The sequence below is a fragment of the Daucus carota genome, chromosome 4 (genome assembly GCF_001625215.2).
Source record: "Daucus carota subsp. sativus chromosome 4, DH1 v3.0, whole genome shotgun sequence".
In the NCBI taxonomy this organism is placed as follows: Eukaryota; Viridiplantae; Streptophyta; class Magnoliopsida; order Apiales; family Apiaceae; genus Daucus; species Daucus carota.
Genome location: NC_030384.2, coordinates 24531776 through 24552299, shown reverse-complemented (window position 1 = coordinate 24552299; position 20524 = coordinate 24531776). Strand labels below are relative to the sequence as shown.

At 36.5% G+C, this 20524-nt stretch overlaps 5 protein-coding genes across 5 annotated transcripts; 2 read left to right on the top strand and 3 right to left on the bottom strand.

Annotated features, from left to right (window-relative positions):
• The first annotated feature begins 579 nt into the window (after positions 1–579).
• Positions 580–3269, top strand: LOC108217068 (beta-hexosaminidase 2). The gene is made up of 2 exons (XM_017389918.2): positions 580–1427; positions 2175–3269. The coding sequence occupies exons 1-2, from the start codon at positions 635–637 to the stop codon at positions 3119–3121; spliced, it is 1740 nt and encodes a 579-aa protein (XP_017245407.1). The 5' UTR covers positions 580–634; the 3' UTR covers positions 3122–3269.
• A 1337-nt stretch (positions 3270–4606) lies between these two features.
• LOC108219007 (non-specific lipid-transfer protein 8) lies at positions 4607–5364 on the top strand. The gene is made up of 2 exons (XM_017392232.2): positions 4607–4998; positions 5116–5364. Exons 1-2 carry the CDS (start codon positions 4670–4672, stop codon positions 5123–5125), a joined length of 339 nt encoding a protein of 112 aa, XP_017247721.1. The 5' UTR covers positions 4607–4669; the 3' UTR covers positions 5126–5364.
• A 550-nt stretch (positions 5365–5914) lies between these two features.
• On the bottom strand, positions 5915–8296 carry LOC108217067 (protein neprosin). The gene is made up of 7 exons (XM_017389917.2): positions 8147–8296; positions 7969–8055; positions 7398–7667; positions 7037–7201; positions 6835–6888; positions 6550–6696; positions 5915–6292 (listed from the first exon to the last, which is right to left on the bottom strand). The coding sequence occupies exons 1-7, from the start codon at positions 8285–8287 to the stop codon at positions 5915–5917; spliced, it is 1242 nt and encodes a 413-aa protein (XP_017245406.2). The 5' UTR covers positions 8288–8296.
• Positions 8297–10500: 2204 nt separating this feature from the next.
• On the bottom strand, positions 10501–13409 carry LOC135152269 (protein neprosin-like). The gene is made up of 8 exons (XM_064092127.1): positions 13336–13409; positions 12720–12807; positions 12541–12633; positions 11926–12189; positions 11464–11628; positions 11287–11340; positions 10935–11081; positions 10501–10797 (listed from the first exon to the last, which is right to left on the bottom strand). Exons 1-8 carry the CDS (start codon positions 13407–13409, stop codon positions 10678–10680), a joined length of 1005 nt encoding a protein of 334 aa, XP_063948197.1. The 3' UTR covers positions 10501–10677.
• A 1642-nt stretch (positions 13410–15051) lies between these two features.
• Positions 15052–18536, bottom strand: LOC135152088 (protein neprosin-like). The gene is made up of 7 exons (XM_064091761.1): positions 18097–18536; positions 17913–17999; positions 17443–17712; positions 16983–17147; positions 16805–16858; positions 16234–16380; positions 15052–15618 (listed from the first exon to the last, which is right to left on the bottom strand). Exons 1-7 carry the CDS (start codon positions 18244–18246, stop codon positions 15238–15240), a joined length of 1254 nt encoding a protein of 417 aa, XP_063947831.1. The 5' UTR covers positions 18247–18536; the 3' UTR covers positions 15052–15237.
• Between the last annotated feature and the right edge of the window lie 1988 nt (positions 18537–20524).

The window sequence follows — 20524 nt, the reverse complement described above, 5'->3', positions numbered from 1 at the left end:
TGTATATTCAATTCGACAGATGTATATGTTGTGACAATATTGTTCACAATAATGTTCTTATCAACTGACATTTGGAAACATTTTAAATCATTCGTTTTTTAGCATGCATGTGACCAGGGGCGGATCTAGAATTTGAATTTGCAAGGGTATTAAGTATATATTCGGAAAATACCTATATATTTTTAAGTTTTGTGGGTAATGTTGCAAAATTTAGAATGATAAAAAATGGTAAAAATATATTTTATGAGGACAGTCCCCGGTGCCTCTTACTAGATCCCGCCTATATGTTACCATCTTTTACCAAACATTACATTTATCATGCAGGGCTGTGAACTAGAGTCAAAATGTGGTGAAAATCTCAACTGATATTCCTCAAAAATTCTAAACAAAATTAGGGATGTTATATTTAAAGACTCCTGTCTAGTATTGTTTTAACTGTTGTATTGATTTTATAAATGCAGCCAACAATTGGGATATGAAACATTCACATAACTCCAATCCAATGAAAACAAATCTGCAAACAACATCTTTTGTTTATACAATTGCTGAGTCTTGCAGACCAGAATGTGAATACCAGATGATATAAATATCTCATTTTCTGATCATCTAAACCACAATTTTCACCACAACAAAGATGGCTAGCTCCATCAACTATCTCTCATGTGGCCTTGTCATTCTTTTTGTGTTATGTCAGTCTATGTACTTGGCTTCATCAACTGATCATGACTATCCTGTTAATGTGTGGCCTAAGCCAAGAACATTTTCTTGGCCTAATCCTCAAGCAATCTCTCTGTCTCCAATTTTCGCCATCACCTCTCCTTATCATCAGTACCTGACACCGGCAGTTAAGCGTTATTTGAATCAGATTCTGACGGAGCATCATCGCCCTCTTGTCACTCCTGCCATTAATCTTACTTCAGCATTGCCTCTGCTAACGCTGAGCATATCGGTGAATGACCTCGTTGCACCTTTACATCACGGTGTCAATGAGTCGTATGTTCTTAGTATTCCCGCGTCAGGCCCTGTGGCATACTTGGCCGCGGAGACTGCATGGGGGGCAATGAGAGGCTTGGAGAGCTTCTCACAGCTGGTGTGGGGATATCCGTCGAGAGTGGCTTCGGATGTTTACATCTGGGATGAGCCATTGTATGAGCATAGAGGAATAATGTTGGATACCTCAAGGAACTATTTTGGAGTGGATGATTTGCTGAGAACAATTGGTGCTATGAGTATGAATAAATTGAACGTTTTTCATTGGCATATTACTGATTCACATTCTTTTCCTTTGGTTTTGCCTTCATTGCCAAGTCTTTCAGAAAAAGGAGCTTATGGACCTGAAATGGTGTACACACCAGAGGATATTAAGACTGTAGTGCAGTTTGGGATGGAATATGGTGTCAGGGTTGTGCCAGAAGTCGACATGCCAGGTTAATATTCTTGCAACTCACATCTACATTTTTTATAACTAATCGATCCAGCATTCATGTTAACTGCCCATTTCTACTAAAACCTCAAAGTGTTACAACAAGGACTTATTAGGATCATATTGTATTCTAACATTCTCGCTCACTCAAAGCCTATTTATGGGTCGAGAGTGGATGACGGGCGCCCATCTTTAAAACGTACATTTCGCAGTGAGTCGAACTCGAGTCTCCTGCGAGCATGATCTTCTGATACCATATTAAGTGGCTATTTCTCCTGAAACCTGAAAGTGTTAAGTGAATAGCTTGCGTGGCAGATTTATACGGGGGCTTGGGGGCTTCAGCCCACCCCTGAGTTCATAACAGCTTCAGTTTTCTTTCTAAAATTTGTATATTATATAAATAAACCTACCCCAATTATTTTGAGCCTGTCCATTTTTATTGCAAGCCGGGCCTATTATTGACTGAATAATCTACTATATTATACCTTCTCTGGCTGCCGCTGGTGAAATGAATGAATAAATAGAAAAAGTAATGCTATGCTCGACTTTAGCACTGCTTCCCTCCCCCTTCCGCAAGATTCAATTTCAGTAATTTTTTTTAATATTAATGAAGCTCCCTCCTTGGTAAAATTCTAGATCTGCCACTGTTTGCACATATCATAGTGTATTCTAACTATTCCATCGAACATATATCAAGAAAGCTTTTAAATTTATTTGAACTTAATTTATTTTATAATTTGTATGTTTGCAGCACATACTGCAACACTAGCTGAAGTGTACCCAGAAATCGTAACATGTGCAAACATGTTCTGGTTACCTAATGGAGCCGACTGGCCTGACCGCTTAGCAGCTGAACCAGGAACTGGTCATCTCAACCCCCTGATTCCCAAAACATACGAAGTTGTCGAAAATCTTATTCATGATGTTATATCAATGTTTCCAGAACCATTTTATCACGGAGGAGCTGATGAAGTTGTCCCAAATTGTTGGAAACAGGATTCCACAATTCAAGACTTTTTAGCAAACAATGGTACACTCAGTCAAATACTAGAGATTTTCATCAACAAAACTTACCCATATATTGCATCCGAAAATAGGACAGTAGTCTACTGGGAAGATGTTCTACTGGACGCAGAAATTCATGTGGATGCCTCATTTCTCCCTAAAGAAAATACCATTTTACAGATATGGACTAATCCGGGTAATGTTAAACGCGTTGTATCTGCTGGATACAGGGCAATTGTGTCGACAGCAGATTTGTATTATTTGGATTGTGGACACGGTGATTTTGTTGGTAATAACAGTTTATACGACAAGCCACCAGGTACGATGAAAGCCAATGAGTCCGGGTCATGGTGTGGACCATTTAAAACATGGCAGACTATTTATAATTATGATATAACATATGGATTAACCCCGGAAGAAGCTAAGCTTGTTATAGGAGGAGAAGTGGCATTGTGGACAGAGCAAGCTGATCCAACAGTTTTGGATCCTCGGATTTGGCCAAGATCCTCAGCCATGGCTGAGTCCTTGTGGTCAGGGAATACGGATGATAATGGAATGAAGCGGTATGGATTTGCGACGGATAGGTTGAATGAGTGGAGGTACAGGATGGTGAACAGAGGGATTGGTGCTGAACCAATTCAGCCACTTTGGTGTGTTAGGCATCCAGGCATGTGTAATGCTGTTCAAGGTTAATGTCACTTGTTTTGTTCGTTTTATCTGCATTAAAATTTGTGTTGTTCTTGTCTGGATTTTTTGCAAAGATGATGATTTTTTGTATGTGTTCAGTAATGTGTTGTTTTGTGACAAATGAGAGTTCTATATTATCAAGTACTTAATTTTACTCACTGTTCTAAGAATCATTTGACTACTAAGATAAATTAACTTGTATGCTTGAACAAAGTTTTAACAACTAAACTTAAGTCGTCCAAGTTAAGTACAATTATCTGATTAACAGATGGCATATGGCTGCACCGATTTGATAGTCTATGCATTGATTCATCAACTTTCATTACTAAACCAAATATATCAACTTGTTTATATATCAGTAGCTGAAATGTCCATTTCCAGAGCCTAAGTTTCAAACAAGCAATGCCAGCATCTGCTGATCATCCAATTAGTCATCTTCTCCCCTGCTGCAAGACATGGAAAAACGATCTTTAGTTGCATGGCTCAGTTTTCTTTTTTTCAATACTGAAACATAATGTTGTTCGTATTTAGTGCACAAAACTCACATAATATTAAGTCGTGTCTAGTGCACAAAACTCGCGCAGTAGCATAATCCCAGAACATGTTTGTGCAAATTCACCTTAATTTTTATAAACAGAGTTTTGGGACTCCAACTTAAATGAATTGGTCATTTGATAAATCTGAACAAAATTTTCTGGATGACAACGATTTCTGAACCAGATAGATTTCTCAACGAGACAATGCATGGTTGTTTGATAAAATTCAAGCATAATTTCTGAACCGTTTAAATTTGTGAACAAATTCAGGTAACATTCAATTATATTTCATTTATTTGATTATTATTAATTAAGGCATATGATTTTATAATTTATGTATCCAAAACACATATTTTATTTAAATATAATGACTCGGACCGAATAAACAAAATTCCCATAAATATATTAATAATAATAATAATAATAATATAAATTCAATATATTACTTTACACCTGATTATATTTATTATTATAATAGATAATTGATTATTTATCGTATCATAAATTAGAATTTATGATATACAAACACTAATTTAAAATGAATTATGAACTTTTATGCTTATAAAAGAAAAAAAGTACCGCTTGTCAATGTACAATCTTGTTATACGCCATTCTCAATGGTCCAGTGACATTCCAGTGGCCTAGTCGTCCAGAGAATTTATTGGTTCGTCCAGAAACTAAAAATCTTAACAAATGATCTTAATCATCCAATTTTTGCTCGTCCAGCTAAACTGGTGTGATTCACTTGTTATCAAATGGCCGTCTTCAGTTTCCAGAAATGTGAAAATTTGATTGTTAAATATATTCACTAAATTAATTTGACTTTTTACTAACAGAAGACAATCATATGCAGCACTTCTTTTATCTTGCACTCTACCTCTCCATAAATAATTTCAAAATATTTCTTGTACTAGTGAGCTTCCCAAAACCTTCTATATAACAAACCAAAACCCTTTATTCACAAAACAACCTAAAGAAAAGCTCAGTAACTTCCTCTTGATCCCTCTTCTCGTGAAGCATGAAATCTTTAACTCTTCTGCTTGTTCTTATTTTCTTGTTGTCGCCAACCTCAGAAGCTGCAATCACATGCAGTGACGTAATTGGCAACCTCAGGCCTTGCATCAGTTACTTGACAAGTGGCAGCGGAAAGCCTCCTTCTCCATGCTGCGCTGGAGTCTCAACTCTCTCGACCTCTGCAACTACTACTGCTGACAAACAGACTGCTTGTAACTGCATTAAAAATGCATCAAAGAACCTCAATGTCAATACTGCGCTAGCACAAGCGCTTCCAAGCAATTGTGGAGTTTCACTGCCTTTTACTGTCTCCCCTACCGTCGACTGCTCCAAGTACTTCTTTTCAACCTCACTTAGTCCACAATTGTACAATATTATGATTACGTTTAATTGTTGGTTAAAATGTACAGGTCTCAAGTTTGGCTCATTCTTTTTTCATCTTTTCTACAGGATTACCTGAATACGAAGCTGAGAGATCTGCATAATCTGGACGGACCTGTCCCAATATATATCTATAAACTTGGGATATACCCATATTTTCTACTGCTATTTGCTTTACGGCTTGCTATGATATATGTATAATTTTTTGTTTTGGATTAAATAAATGTTTCATAAGGAACACTAGGAAGAATTTTGTGTTTATTTATGTGAGAGCACTCTTTCCTTGTATTATGAATAAAATTATATCATTTACAATCAGAGTTCAGTATGTACTGTGCTCACATTGTACTCAAGTTCAGCAACAAATACATCTACATCTTCACACCGTGCATTCTTGCTAATCACAAGAGAAAACTGCATTTTGCCTAAACAAAGAACAAAACTAGATCACTGGAATTACCAGGACCGGAGTAAGGCTGCCATAGGGCAAATAGCGTTTAACATTCTTAATGAGAAAAAAGATCAAGTTGAATCACTTTGACTTAAAATTCGTCAGTTTTTATAATTTTAGAGTGAACATTTGTCCTAGAACTGGCAAATTAACCCTTACAACTGCAAGCACATCTAAACAGTTCACCTACATTAGGCAATTGCTGTTTTAGAGGTGGACAAAGGTGAGAATGCACAAGAATGAAGAATCCATAGTTGTGTTGTGTGATACAATTCTTGTGAAAGTCTGTATATAGGTTTCTGCAGCGACCACTTACACCACAAAGATACCAAATATAAATTTAAGATTATCATTTAAGATACCAAATATAAATTTAAGATTATCATTATCATAAATTTAATCCTTTATACATTATGGTCATGGACACTTTGGGTTTCTTCCAGGTCCACCATAGAAAAAGAAGGCACCCCCTTGCCTGTTCTGGAGTTGGATATCATAGCAGCTAGGTTGCTCGGATGAAGTCTGTACATCTTCTGGAAACTTTAGCTTGTTCGATCCATCAACTACTTGAATGTTTTTGAAAAAACTAGCCTTGGTATATCCTTCTCCAGGAAAATGACCACTTCCCATTTGAGTAGTGGTGTGCTGTCCACCTGATGCCAAGTTTATAACTTCACCGCCCCATTCAATTGCAGTAGCGCCATCTGCTAAATTTGTGAATAAAGAGCCTGGCCAGTAACCTATGACCTTATCATTATTCACATATTTCATCCACCAATTATCCCCCTTAGGATCCTGCCAAGAATATCATAACAAGATCAATAACTACTTATGATATCGTTATAATTAGGCTAAATGTTGGAGGATATTGGCATCTTCCTTCCGTCAATTGCATACTTAAGGTCATGTAATTTTGCTACTTGAAACCAGTACAGGTACTTGAGCAATTGTATGTGCATTTGTATCAGTACGGAAGTATACATCATTGCTTAGACGAATGAATAACAGGACTAATATAATGATTTTGATAGTTAAACTAGAGTAAGCATTACCTTCCAAATTAGTATAGTGATATCATATTGAGAACCTTGATAGCTCGAGACTGGGGCTATGCTAGCCCCCAGAGCTATCTCCTTGTTGATTTGAACGAAACCTGAGCAAAGCAAATTGTAGCATCCTGTGGATTGATATGCATCCCTCTGCCATTATTGTAATGTTTTCATAAATTCACAGACATTTTAACAAATACTGATATTCCCAGTATTTAGGTGCTCAATTGATACAAATGTGAGCAACATTTGCATGCAAACTGTGCAGCAAAAATCCTATTGACTTACAGTCCAGTAAGTAAAGAGTCTGGTGTTATTGTCCCCGTACAAATGTTGACTGACCTGTTTCCATAATCATAGTACAAGTTAGTAACAGAATAACATGGTTTATTCGTATTGAGTGAGAATACTAGGTAGTAACAGTTAGTAACAGAATAACATTGTGAAAACTTTGTGAAGAATTGTACTGAAATACATTTTAAAAATATACCATCCAACCAGCTTCGACACTGTTAAGATGATCATCCAGCTGACCTCCTAGAACCCATATCTGAGAAATGCTAAATTCATTTGGTTGCTCAACTTTTGGTTGCCAGACATTTATAGTTGCCTTTGTTCCAAAATACTTGTCCCCGTGAACATAAGCAATTGTATGCTGAAATGGAACAAGGACACGAAGAGTGTATCAAATTGTACAGCTTAATCTGCAAACCTCTATCTGAATATTGCAAACCAAATATCTTCATCTGGAGTTCATTTCCTACTAGTTTATTACTAGATAATTAGTATCTTTACGTAGGTAATACAGTGTAATACTAATGGCGAATACTGAGGAAACCAACTAACTTTACCTCGTGCCGATTATAATTGGGAGGGTCATATTGAGGTTCAGTGGAATTGGTGTGAAGAATGTTAACATTCTTTATCTTTTTTCCATAAATTTTTATGGAGCCAGCTCTAAGAACATCTGCTTTCTTTGTTCTTCTTATGGGGATTGTTCCTTCATCACAGTTTCCATTTAAATGCCAGAGTTGCTTAATTGGTTTTAACCCTTCAGTGGACTTGGAGGTTTTCACTCTTTTATCATCGAATGGCCCTTCTGGATAGACACTAGGCTCCAACTATCAAAAATTACAACAGGAAAAAGGAAGAAGAATCTAAAACATATTCATCATTTCAAAAGCCAAAACTCACATCTCATCTATATTTGGAAATAATGTGTGTGTGAGGGAGATAGAGAGGGAGAGGGAGAGAGAGAGAGGGAGATAGAGAGGGAGAGAGAGAGAGGGAGATAGAGAGGGAGAGGGGGAGGGGGAGGGAGAGGGAGGGAGGGAGAGAGAGAGAGGGAGAGGGGGGAGGGGGAGAGGGAGAGGGAGGGAGACAGAGAGGGAGGGAGGGAGGGAGGGAGAGAGAGAGAGAGACCTGAATTTTATGATTTTGAAGGAGAGGGTGATCAAAAGCTGGTTGTTGAGAGGTAGGAATACAGTCAATGATATCCCCATCTGGGCTCTGTCTTCAGAGAGAAAAATAACATTCTCATCACAATTAATACCATGCATTATGCATACACAAAAACATACGAGGGGAGCTTCATTCGAACCTTGATGGATTTCTGTGGCATTTTATTCAAACGTTTTAAAAGATTCTCAACTTGAAGTACCTTCTTGGGAGAAATCCTAGCAGCAGAACTGCATGGCACAAGAAACAAAATAACAACTAATAAGCAATTCAATAACTTCATCTTAACTAACAAACGGTGCAGTCCCTTGCTTTAAACTACACATATACATCCATAATATATATGCAAAGAAACTCACAAGGAAAGGCTACTGATAATTTAATACGTAAAATGTTGAGACGTGAACAAAACATGATTAATATTAACATGGAAATGAATTAGGTTGATTGGTTTCCATTATAAACACTAACTGAAGCTAGATGATTTCTTTCTATATAAGTATATTAAGGAATAAAATTACAATTCTGTTTTTATTCATCTATGTTGTTTTACTTGTGGACCTTGCATCCTCTGTTTCTAGCAATCAAGATATGAAAATCTAGGACGTAAAGTAATTAACTTCTTTTCGATCCCTCTTCTGGTAGAAGCAACTTCAGAAGCAGCAGGTCCATGCAACGACGTGATTGGCAATCATTAACATGTCCAGTGGCGTAGTAGGCAACATAAGCGAGTAACATTTAGGGAACATACTTACTGAGAGAAAAAAGAATAAGTTGAATCCCTTTCACTTATAGGCTAGAGGAAATCTTTCTCTTCCTCTATAAAAGGTTGAAACATATTTAGAAGCATACGTGCGGGAGTATTAAAGTGACCATTTGCCCTAAAACTGGCAAATTAACCTTAGAGCATCAACAGCCATCAATCAGTTGATTCGTCAATTTATTTGATGCAGTTTATTAATATACAAAAATCTACTAATTATTCTGTCAATTTTTATGCTCTGGTTACTGATCAAAATAGTTGATAACTCCAATGAATAAACGACTTGATGGAGTAGCTAACAGATTGATAAACTTCGTTTTTATGAGAGACTAAGTACTGCTTGTATTACTAATCTTTACATAGGTAATACAATGTACTACTAATCTTTACATAGTAACTATTAACCTTCTGATATAAACACACAACTCAAAATATTATCCCATTCTCTTCTAATTGGAGGGGTCAGATTGAGGTTCAGTGCAATTCAGGTGAAGAATGTTAACATTCTTTTTCTTTTTGCCATAATTCTTGATAGAGCCAGCTCTAAGAACATCTGTTTTCTTTGTTCTCCTTATCGGGATTGTTCCTTTATCACTATTTCCCTTTAAACGCCACAGTTGCTTGATTGGTTTCAACCCTTCACCGGACTTTGAGGTGTTCGCTCTTTTATCATCCGATGGCTCTTCTGGATAGTAACTAGGCTCCACCTATCAAAAAATATAACAACTACAAAAATCTAAAATATATTCATCATTTCAAATTCACATATTTCCCTATAGATATCAATAAACTTGGGATTTGCCTTTAAGGTCTTCTAGTCTTGCTACCATCTTTATATGATTATTCTGTCAGGAATAGCACGAAGAGTTTTGCATTTGTTTGATGTGTGAGCACCCTTTGCCTGTATTATGGATAAAAATATACTTGTGTGCAGTCAGAGTTGTATGTGTAGTGTTCTAACATTGTAATCAAGTTCAACAGCACATATTTACAGGTTCAAACATGGTTCTTGCTCAAAAAGAAGAAAAGAAAACCCTGTCTTGCCTGGACCAACAAAATCGGGTCATTAATACATCCAGTGGCTGGCGGAGTAGGCCAACATTTGGCAAACTTCGTTGAGGGGACATAATCATGGAGAGGAAAAGAAGAGAATAAGTTGAAGCCCTTCCACTGAAGCCCTTTATAAAAGGTTCAAAACTTTGTGGAAGCATACGTGAGGGACTTGTTAATTTCAGACTCTGCATATAGGCTACATATATAGGTTTTTGCAGCTAACCATTTCCACAAAAAGGAATCCATATATAAAATAAGATCAATATTCTTCACTTCAACACTATGTTATTAGGATGAAAGTTTTGTTCTGAATCACACAGAGCAACCCTTGCATTTGTCAGATTGTCAATTTGAAGAAATCACATGTAAGTTTCAAACTCACCAACTTTTATGCAAAATTAGAAGATGACTCATATCACGTTAAAATGGAAAATCTAGAAATTATGCATTCATTTTGTTGGCAAATAGCATAAATTTGATCAGTTAAGCATTACAGAATGAAGTTCCTTTTATACAAATTGAAACTCCAGTGTATAATTCATATAAATTGCTCTGCATGAATATCAGGGATAATATAGACTCAGTCCTATAGACATTCTGGTCATGGACAGTTTGGGTTTCTTCCAGGTCCACCATAGTAGAAGAAGGCACCCTGTGGCCTGTTTTGGACTTGGATATCATAGCAGCCAGGATGATCCGATTGAGACTGTACAGTTTCCACAACATTTAGATGCTTTGATGCATTAACTAATTGAATTTCTGTAAAATAACTAGCTCTGGTAAATCCTTCACCAGAAAAATGACCACTTCCCATTTGAGTTGTGGTATGCTGTCCGCCTGTTGCCTCGTTTATAACTTCACCGCCCCATTGAATTATGTTTTGCACTATCAGCCAAACTTGTAAATAAAGAGGTTGGCCAGTAACCAATGACCTCTCTATCATCAGATGCCAACCACCACTTACCCTCAGTAGGATCCTGCCATGGATATAACAATAAATAAATTCTTTGCTATTGATATAATTAAGCTAAACGTTGAAGGCTATTTTGTATAATCTTTCTGTCAATTGCATAACCTCTGCAAATGTTCAAACGCACACTTAAGGGGCAATTACCTTCCAAATTAGTAAAGTCAAACTAGATTGGGAACCTTGATAGGTCGAAACTTGCTGGAAGCTAACCCCCAAAGCTATCCTCTCGCTGATCTGAACAAAACCCGGGCAGACCAAATTGTAGCATCCCGTGGATTTATATTGGTCCCTCTGCCATTATTGTAATGTTTTCAGAACCTCATAACACGTTTTAACATATACAGATAAACTCAATATACAAGTGCCCAATTTGTACAGATCTGAGTGACATTTCTTCTAGACATGTCTTGAAAAATAAAAGCCATCCATCCTAATGGGTTCAGTTGCATGCATTTAAAAGTTTTAAAATTGTGCGGCAAAGATCCTAATGACTTACAGTCCAGTAAGCAAAGAGTCTTGTGCTATCATCCCTATACATATTTGGATAGACCTGTTTTTATAATAAAAGTCAGTAACATAATAACAAGGTTCAGTCATATCTAACGATAATACTAGGTAGTAACAATTGTGAAAACCATGGAAACGAATCTACTGTATTTTGTTAAGTATTTACCTGCCAACCAGCTTCAATGCTGTTAAGACTTCCATCAAAAGAACCTCCTAGAACCCATATCTGAGCAAGGCTAAATTCATTTGGTTGCTCCACTTCTGGTTTCCAAACTTCCATAATTGCCCTCGTTCCAATATACTTTTCCCCCATAACAGAAGCGAATGAATACTGAAATCAAACATGGACACAAAAGAGTCCAGACATCTATCAACATGTTCCCAATGACTTTGTGCTTTATCATCAAAACAAAAACCTTCATTTTGAGTTTTTTTTCTGCTAAACTTTCTTACTAGATACTAATTAGTTTCTCCACTTAGATAATACAATGTACTATTACTAACGTCGCATAATGGGGAAACCAACTAACTTTACCCTTTCAGACTAAACACACGACTCAGAATTGAATAATATTAAGTCAAACATGGGCGTGCTCACATATAGTGATAATAAGTATTAGCGGATTACCTCGTGCTCTGTAGAGGCATCAGGTTGAGGTTTAGCAGAATTCGGGCCAAGAATGTTAGCAATCTCTTTCTTTTTGCCATAATTTTTTATAGAGCCAGCTCTAAGAATATCTTCTTTCGTTGTTCTTCTTACTGGTATTGTTCCTTTATCACAATTTCCATTTAAATGCCAGAGTTGCTTAATTGGCTTTAACCTTTTCCTGGACTTTGAGGTGTTCACTCTTTTATCACCAAATGGCCCTTCTGGATAGTAACTAGGCTCCAACTATCATAAATTATAACAAAAAAGAGATATTGTAAAACATAATCATCATTTCAAATGCCCAAAGTTCACATTTTAACTAAATTTGGACGTAAATTACATACAGAGAGAGAGAGAGAGGGAGAGGGAGAGAGGGGAGGGAGGGAGCAAGGGAGGGAGGGAGAGAGAGGGAGAGAAAGGGAGGGGGGGAGGGAGAGAGAGGGAGGGAGAGAGAAAGGGAGGGAGAGAGAGAGAGAGAGGGGGGGGGGGAGAGAGGGAGGGAGAGAGGGAGGGGGAGAGAGAGAGAGAGAGAGAGAGGAGAGAGAGAGGGAGAGAGAGGGAGGGAGAGAGGGAGGGGGAGAGAGAGAGAGAGACCTGAATTTTATGATTTTGAGGAAGAGGATGATCAAAAGCTGGTTGTTGAGAGATAGGAATACAGTCAATAATATCCCCATCAGGGCTCTGTTTTCACAGAGACAAATAACATAAAATTCTCAGAGTACAATTAATACCATGCACACATAAAAATATACAGTGGTGAGCTTCATTCAGACCTTGATGGATTTCTGTGGCGTTTTATTCAAACGCTTCAAAAGATTCTCAACTTGAAGTTCCTTCTTCGGAGAAATCCTAGCAGCAGAACTGCATGGCACAAGAAACAAAAAAATCGACCCTAACAAGCAATTCAACAACTTCATCTTTAACCTACAAACCACATATACATCCATGCAGAATATATATGCGAAGAAACTCAAAGGAAAGACTACTGATAAAATTTCGAGACGTGAAGCAAACATGGTTGAAATAAATTTGGAAATTAATGAGGTTAACTGGTTTCCACTGCATACACTAACTGAATCTGAATGAGTTCCTTCGATGTAAATATTTTAAGGAATAAAATTACAGTTACGTTATTTCTTAATTTATGTTTTTATACTTGTGGACTGACTTGCAGACTTTGCAATTTGCATACTCTGTTTCAAGCAATCAAGATCAAAAAATAAACAGGTCTGAATGAAGTTAACGACTTCTCCATTCCTCTTCTGGTAAAGCATGAAATATTAACCTCTTCTGATGCATGTGCTCGTTTTATTGCTCTCACCAACTTCAGAAGCAGCAGTTCCATGCAGCGACGTGAATGGCAATCTCAGATTCTCAGGCCTGCTTTACCTCTCTAATTCTGGATTTTCAGGCAGAGTCAGTCCACTTAGGATCTTTCTAAACTCTCTGTTAAACTCAAACATGTATCTTCAAGTTACTTCTGCAGAATTTTACTCAACTGAGAGCGGTTAACCTTAGAGGAATTGACATATCCTCTATTATACCTATGAATTTGTAGGAGTTCTTAACCTTATGAGTACGGGGGTACATGGAGTATTACCCCAAGAGGTTTTCCACCTCCCTAACTTGGAACTACTGGATTTATCGTATGGCAACCTCACTGCTAGATTGCCCAAAGTTAAGTGGGGAAGCAGTGATAGTCTCAAACACCATAATCTCAAAGACTTAAAGTTAGTGGATGGTATACCTGATTCAGTAGTCTTCCTGGAGTCATTAACCACTTTGGCTCACTCCAACTGTGATTTGTCTGAGCCGATACCAAGATCTCCATAGGGAACCTTAGCCGACTTATGGAATTAGACCTCCTTAACAATTCTCTCAACAGCCAAACTCCAAAAGTTTTAGCAAACGTTACACAGCTTGGATATATAGACCTTTCTCTTAACAATCTTATTAGTCCATTTCCCTATTGGGTTGAGCACCTTAAACAACTCAAACTGTTAGAACTGAGATCTAATATGCTAACTGGACCTCGGTTGCTTGAGATTCCATCATTGACAGCCTTAGATATAGCTGATAATCAGTTCACTGGTCAGATATATGAATTCAATTCCTCCGAGTCACAGCTGCAATATTTTTTGTGCAGAAACGATTTACTCCATGGTTCTATTCCAAGATCAGATCATTCTCTGATGTTGTGAACTTCTGGCAACTTGAGTTTTCTTCAAATAACTTCAGTGGTTTTATTGACACTGAAGTGTTTTTATACCTTGAATACCTCTTTGATCTTTCTCATAACAGTTTATCAGTGATAAGTAAACCCATGGCTACACTCCCCCCTGAGCTTTTCTCTTTGAGTTTGTCATCTTGCAACATAAAGGAGTTCCCACATTTCTTAAAAAACGCCAAAAACATCCAATTCCTATATCTGTCAAACAATCATATGGACGGGGAAATTTCTCCCTGGTTTGGATCAATGGGGCAGGACTCATTGTTCTATCTGAATCTCTCTCACAATAACCTAACAGGTGGTCTTAAGTGTCCATGGAATGAAATAAGGTATCTAGATCTTGAGTCCAATATGTTCAGTGGATCACTACCCAACTCGATCTGTAATTTGAGCTCTCGTTATCTTCTAAATCTGTCGCATAACAATTTCAGTGGTCCACACCCGATTTGTCCAACAAAATTGACTATCCTTTCAGTGTTTGATCGGCGGATGAATAACATTCAGAGAAACCTTCCATCAACCTTATCAAATTTCCATAAAAAAAGTGATGCATTACCTTATTGTTCACAGGTCTTAACGCTGTTAATAAGTAGTTATCCCTGTGTTGTAATTAAGTAATTATTCCTTTGTTTTCGGAAAGTGATATGATGGTCCAAGTCTCGTGAATTATTCAGAATTCTGAAACTGACCATTTCTGTGGGGAAAAAAAAGGTTCCTGACTGACATAAAGTTAGGATGATTATTCTTCGAATCAACAGTTTCTTATTAAGCCAGAAGTTTATGTAACCAGGCTCCAGTTATGGTAATCAGGCAGAGCAACCCCTATATTAGCAAAATTGCCAATTGAAGAAATCATATTTACATTCCAAATTACATGAACAATGAAAATGCCGAAACCATTCACTAATTTACCAATTTTTGACAAATTACATGAATTGATCAATTCAGTCGACATAAATTGAAGCTTGTTTTGTACAAATTTAAACTCCGTATTCAATTCATCCAAACCGCTATATATAAATATCAGGGACAATATGGATTTAATATTTTGTACATTCTGATCATGGACACTTCGGGTTTCTTCCCGGTCCACCATAGTAGAAGAAGGTGCCCCATTGCCCATTCTTCCCGGTCTGAACGTCGTAGCAGCTAGACTGCTCGGTGAAAGTCTTAACATCTTTAGGAACCCTAAGTTGGTTGGATCCATCAACTACTTGTATGTTTCTGAAATAACTAGCCTTACCAAATCCCTCTCCAGGAAAATGACCACTTCCCATTTGAGTAGTGGTGTGTTGTCCATCTGATGCCGAGTTTACTACTTCACCACCCCATTCGATCAAGGTTGCTCCATCTGCTAAATTTGAAAACAAAGAGGCTGGCCAGTAACCAATGACCTGATTGCTATTCCCAAATTGCATCCACCAATTACCCTCATTAGGATCCTGCAAAGATAAATACAACAGAATCAATAAATAATTCTGACGTCAAATATTTAAAGCTAAAATGTCAGAGGATATTTGCATCTTCCTTTCGTCAATTGCATATGTTTCCTGACAGAGTATTCGTTCACATGCATAACTACTTTCTTACAGTAATGTTATGATGTTTATTAAACTGTCTTTTATTCTTTATTATGAATCTCAGCAACTTGAAACAAAAACCGGTATGTTAGTAATTGAATATGCATATTGCATCTGTCAGTATTTTATAGATAACGTACAGATCATATAAATAATAATGCAGGCAGCTTCCCGCTACTAAGTAAACTATACAAACAGCATAGTTAATAGAGTAAACAACAACGCATCAAACGAGATCTTAATATAGTTCTAAAGATTCCCCTTAGTCTACCCTAAAACTTTTTGAAGCTCCAAGTCCTTCTATAGTAATTTCTAACTTCACAGTATTTTAAGCTGATTAGGCCTCTTAAGCAACATTTGCCTAGTTTTAGGTGCTAATAATTCAGCTGCTTACTCCCCCTTAAAGCATATAACCAGTACAATAGAATAAAATGGGTGAGAAAATGGTGCCCATAATAGTACTAGAGTAAGGCTTACCTTCCAAAGTAGTATAGTAATATCAAATTGAGAACCATGATAGCTCGAAACTGGGAATATACTAGCCCCCATAGCTATCTGATTGTTAATTTGAATAAAGCCTGAGCAGAGCAAATTGTAGCATCCCGTGGCTTCATATGCGTCACTCTGTCATAGTTATAAATTTTTCAGAACCTGATGATGCAATTAACAGTTACTAATATTCAAGTGCCCCAACTTGTCTAAACATGAGTGAAATTGATTCCTTGGCATATACCGTCTTTTTTAAGCAGGCCGAAAGGAGTACTATATTCGTAAGTATGTGATATATTCAAAGTAAAATTCTCAACCAGAAGACATATTCCAAAAGAAAAGTCGGACTATGATAAATATGATACTCAGAGTTCATGTCATATAAAAGTAAACCTGGTCCTGTAACATGAAATGTCATTTCTTGTAGTCTGAAAGCAAGATGATGTTTATACAAAGTTACTATGAAAAAAAAAATTACACTTGTGTTGGGATATGGGTTCGTTTGCGTTGCATTTAACTAAAAAATAGTAGGTGTGTAGCAGAGTTTCAAATGACTTACAGTCCAGTAAGTAAAGAGTCTGGTGTTATTGTCCCCATACAAATCTGGACTAACCTGTTTTTATAATACAAGTCAGAAAGAGAATAACATGGTTCAATCATATCAAATGATAATACTAGGTAGTAACAGTCATGAAAACCTTGGAAATGAACGAACTCATATCTTGTTAAGAATTTACCTGCCAACCAGCTTCAATGCTGTTAAGATCTCCATCAAAAGAACCTCCTAAAACCCATATCTGAGAAAGACTAAATTCATTTGATTGTTGAATTTTCGGTTCCCAAACATTCATAGTTGCCTTTGCTCCAAAATACTTGTCCTCGTCAACATAAGCAATTGCATGCTGAAACCAAACGAACAGACACAGAGAATAACAATTTTTAATGCTCTTAACTCCCTGGAAAATTTTCAAGATTTTTCTATAGGTTTTGGGTTCTACATGATAAATGTAAAAACCAAAAAACTACTTTTGAGCTCTTTTTCTGCATAATTAGCATCTCCACATTAGGTAATACGGAGTATTATATACTACATTACTACTAATGTCAAATAATGAGGTAAACCTACTTTATCGTTCAGTTCAAACACAGAATTCAACTTGAATTAGTCAAAGATACACACGATATGGTGAGTATTACCTGGTGCCCATTTTGAGTGACGATGTCGGGTTGAGGTTCAGCTGAATTTGGGCGACGAATGTTGAGATTCTTTTTCTTTTTACCATAATTCTTGATAGAGCTAGCTCTAAGAACATCCTCTTCCTTTGTTCTTCTAACCGGAATTGTTCCTTCCGCACACTTACCATTTGAATGCCACAATTGTTTAATTGGTTTCAACCCTTCACCAGACTTGAAAGAATTCACTTTTTTGTCATCCAGTAGCCCTTCTGGATGATAATTAGGCCCCAACTATCAAAGAACATAGCATGAACAAAATTTATCACTTCGATTTCCCAAATTATCACATCTTTGCTAAATTTGGATGTATCAAAAGAACACACACATACAGAGAGAGGGGGAGAGAGAGAGAGAGGGAGACAGAGAGAGAGGGAGAGAGAGAGAGATACAGAGGGAGGGAGGGAGAGAGAGAGAGAGAGAGAGAGAGAGACCTGAATTTTGTGATTTTGAAGGAGAGGGTGATCAAAAGCAGGCTGTTGAGAGATAGGAATACAGTCAATCACATCCCCATCTGGGCTCTGTTTATCAAAACAACCACCATTCCAACCACAATTAATAACCAACACACACATATCTACACACAAACATACACCAAAACACAAGCCTCAAGCTAACCTTGATGGATTCATGCGGAACTTTATTCAACCTCCTCAAATGCTTCTCAACTTGAACCCTCTTCCTCAGTGAAATCCTAGCAGCACAACTATAAGGCACAAAAACCAAGAAAGCCAACACAACCAAGCAATTCAGCAGCTTCATCTTCATAGCCCACTTGCCAACCCAAGCACCCAAATAATTGGTAAAGTAAAACAAACCAACAAGTCAGCACATGTAGCTTCAACAAACCATGCAGTTACTTAGCTTAACCTATACATGAAACAAATAATATATAAAAAAATCAAGAAACTCCAAGAAAAGGCTGCTGACTATTTAACTCGTGAAATGCTAGACAAGAACCAAACATGGTGGAAAATAAAATGCAAAAATTAATGGGGTTGATTGGTTTCCACTAGAAACAGTTGCTACATTTTTGTTCTGGGTAATTATATGAAAAAAAAATAAAATAAATAGAGGTGCATTATTTCTAATTTATGATATTGTACTTGTGGACCATACATATTCTGTAACTACCAATCAAGATATAAAAATGCAAGGACAGTGACAGTATTATCATTATAGGTTGAGTTGGAGATTATGATAATCTAATGTATTGTCGGTACAATAATAATTATTACATGTATGTATTGCCATCTCATCATTGCAGCAATTTTTCTTAACTACTTGGACCGTTTCAACAATATAATCAGCGCTTAGTCAATTTTATTGCAATATTAAATTTTGGGTGTATTGTATTTTTTAATGGAAATTTAACAGAATGTGGAAAATTTACACACCGAACACGTCTCAATAGCATCTCCAATGGTGTTGGTTGTAATCATTGGCGTATAAAATATTATGTAAAATTTGCTGAACCTGTAAGACATTGTGCTTAAATGGTATTGGCTATAATTTAAAAATAGTATGTTATTAATGTTTAGATCGTTATAAATAGAATATATCATTTTAATATAGTAATATTTTATATGTAATTAGCGCGAAGGAGGAAAATAAATTGCGGGAGATGACGTAGAATTCACTACAGATTTGTAGTGGTTCGACAAATATAGTCATCCATAGGGGGATGACTATAATTATAGACAATGACTTGCTATGGTTGGAGTGATGTTTTTTGTGGGCATTGTCTAAAATTTTTAATTTTGGAAAGCCACCTAAACTTTTAGCTAAGGGCTTCTCATGAGCATCTCCGACCATGAAGACCCCTTAGCTAAAATCCTAGTTGTCCTATCAAAAATAAAAATTATATCCAATGACATCAAAAATTCACGCTCCAACCATCCTCACCTGTTATCTATAATTATAGTCAACCTCCTATGGATGACTATATTTGTCGATCCGCTACAGGTCTGTAAGAAAATTTGTAGGAAGATTCGCATCATTTATTACTATATTAAAGTGATATATTCTATTTATAACAATTCAAAATAATAATAACATACTATTTTAAATTATAACCAACCAATATAGCCAATACCATCAAAGCAAAATGTCTTACAGGTTCAGCAAATTTTACATAATGTCTTACAGGTCCAATTTAGCGAACCATTATAGCTAACAACGTTGGAGATGCTCTAAGTTTTCAATTGATCCGATTTTGACGGTTAGTTAGTACCCGCTCTGTGCCCTCATTTCTTTACGTTAATTTCTAGCACGCTTTTCTACATTCATTTAAAGTATAGCTCCATAATATATTTTTTAAATTTTTTTCTCTGAATAAAAGTTTGATGTTTAAACGTTTATTAAAAAAGGAAAATTTAAAAAAAAAATATGAAACTATACTTTATAGGAGTCTCAAAATGCGTGCAAACAGTGAATGTAAACAACCGTGGGGACGAAGGGAGTACTATATATTACGGGTGCATTATAAATTTTTAATAATTCTAATAAATTTGATCTGAATAACATGATATATAATATAATATAGTATACGATTTTAATATGTTGGTTACATGAATCTAGTCTTATTTGTTACTCCATCTATCTTATTTAGAGGTGTAAATGAGCCAAACAATTCGTAAACTGCTCGAGCTCAACTTGTAAAATATTTGAATTTGGCTCGAAAATAATCGAGCCGAACTCGAGTTCGAGCTTTATATTACTCTATTCGTGAGTCTCGCGAGCCTAATCGAGCTTATATTATTATAATTATTTTTATATTATTTCAATATTACTATATAAAGTATATAATTTTATATCTTTTTCATATATTTAATCAAATCGAACTCGAGCCGAACCGATCATATCTCGAGTTTTTGTTAGTATTTTATGAAATCATTCGAGTTTTCTAGCCGAACTCGAACCTATCGAACTTTCACGAGCTGAGTTTCGAGCTTAAAATTAAAGGTTCCGTCGAGCTCGAGCTCGAGCCGAGTTTCGATTCGGCTCTATTACACCCGTAGTCCCACTAGACTCTTGATATTGGAGA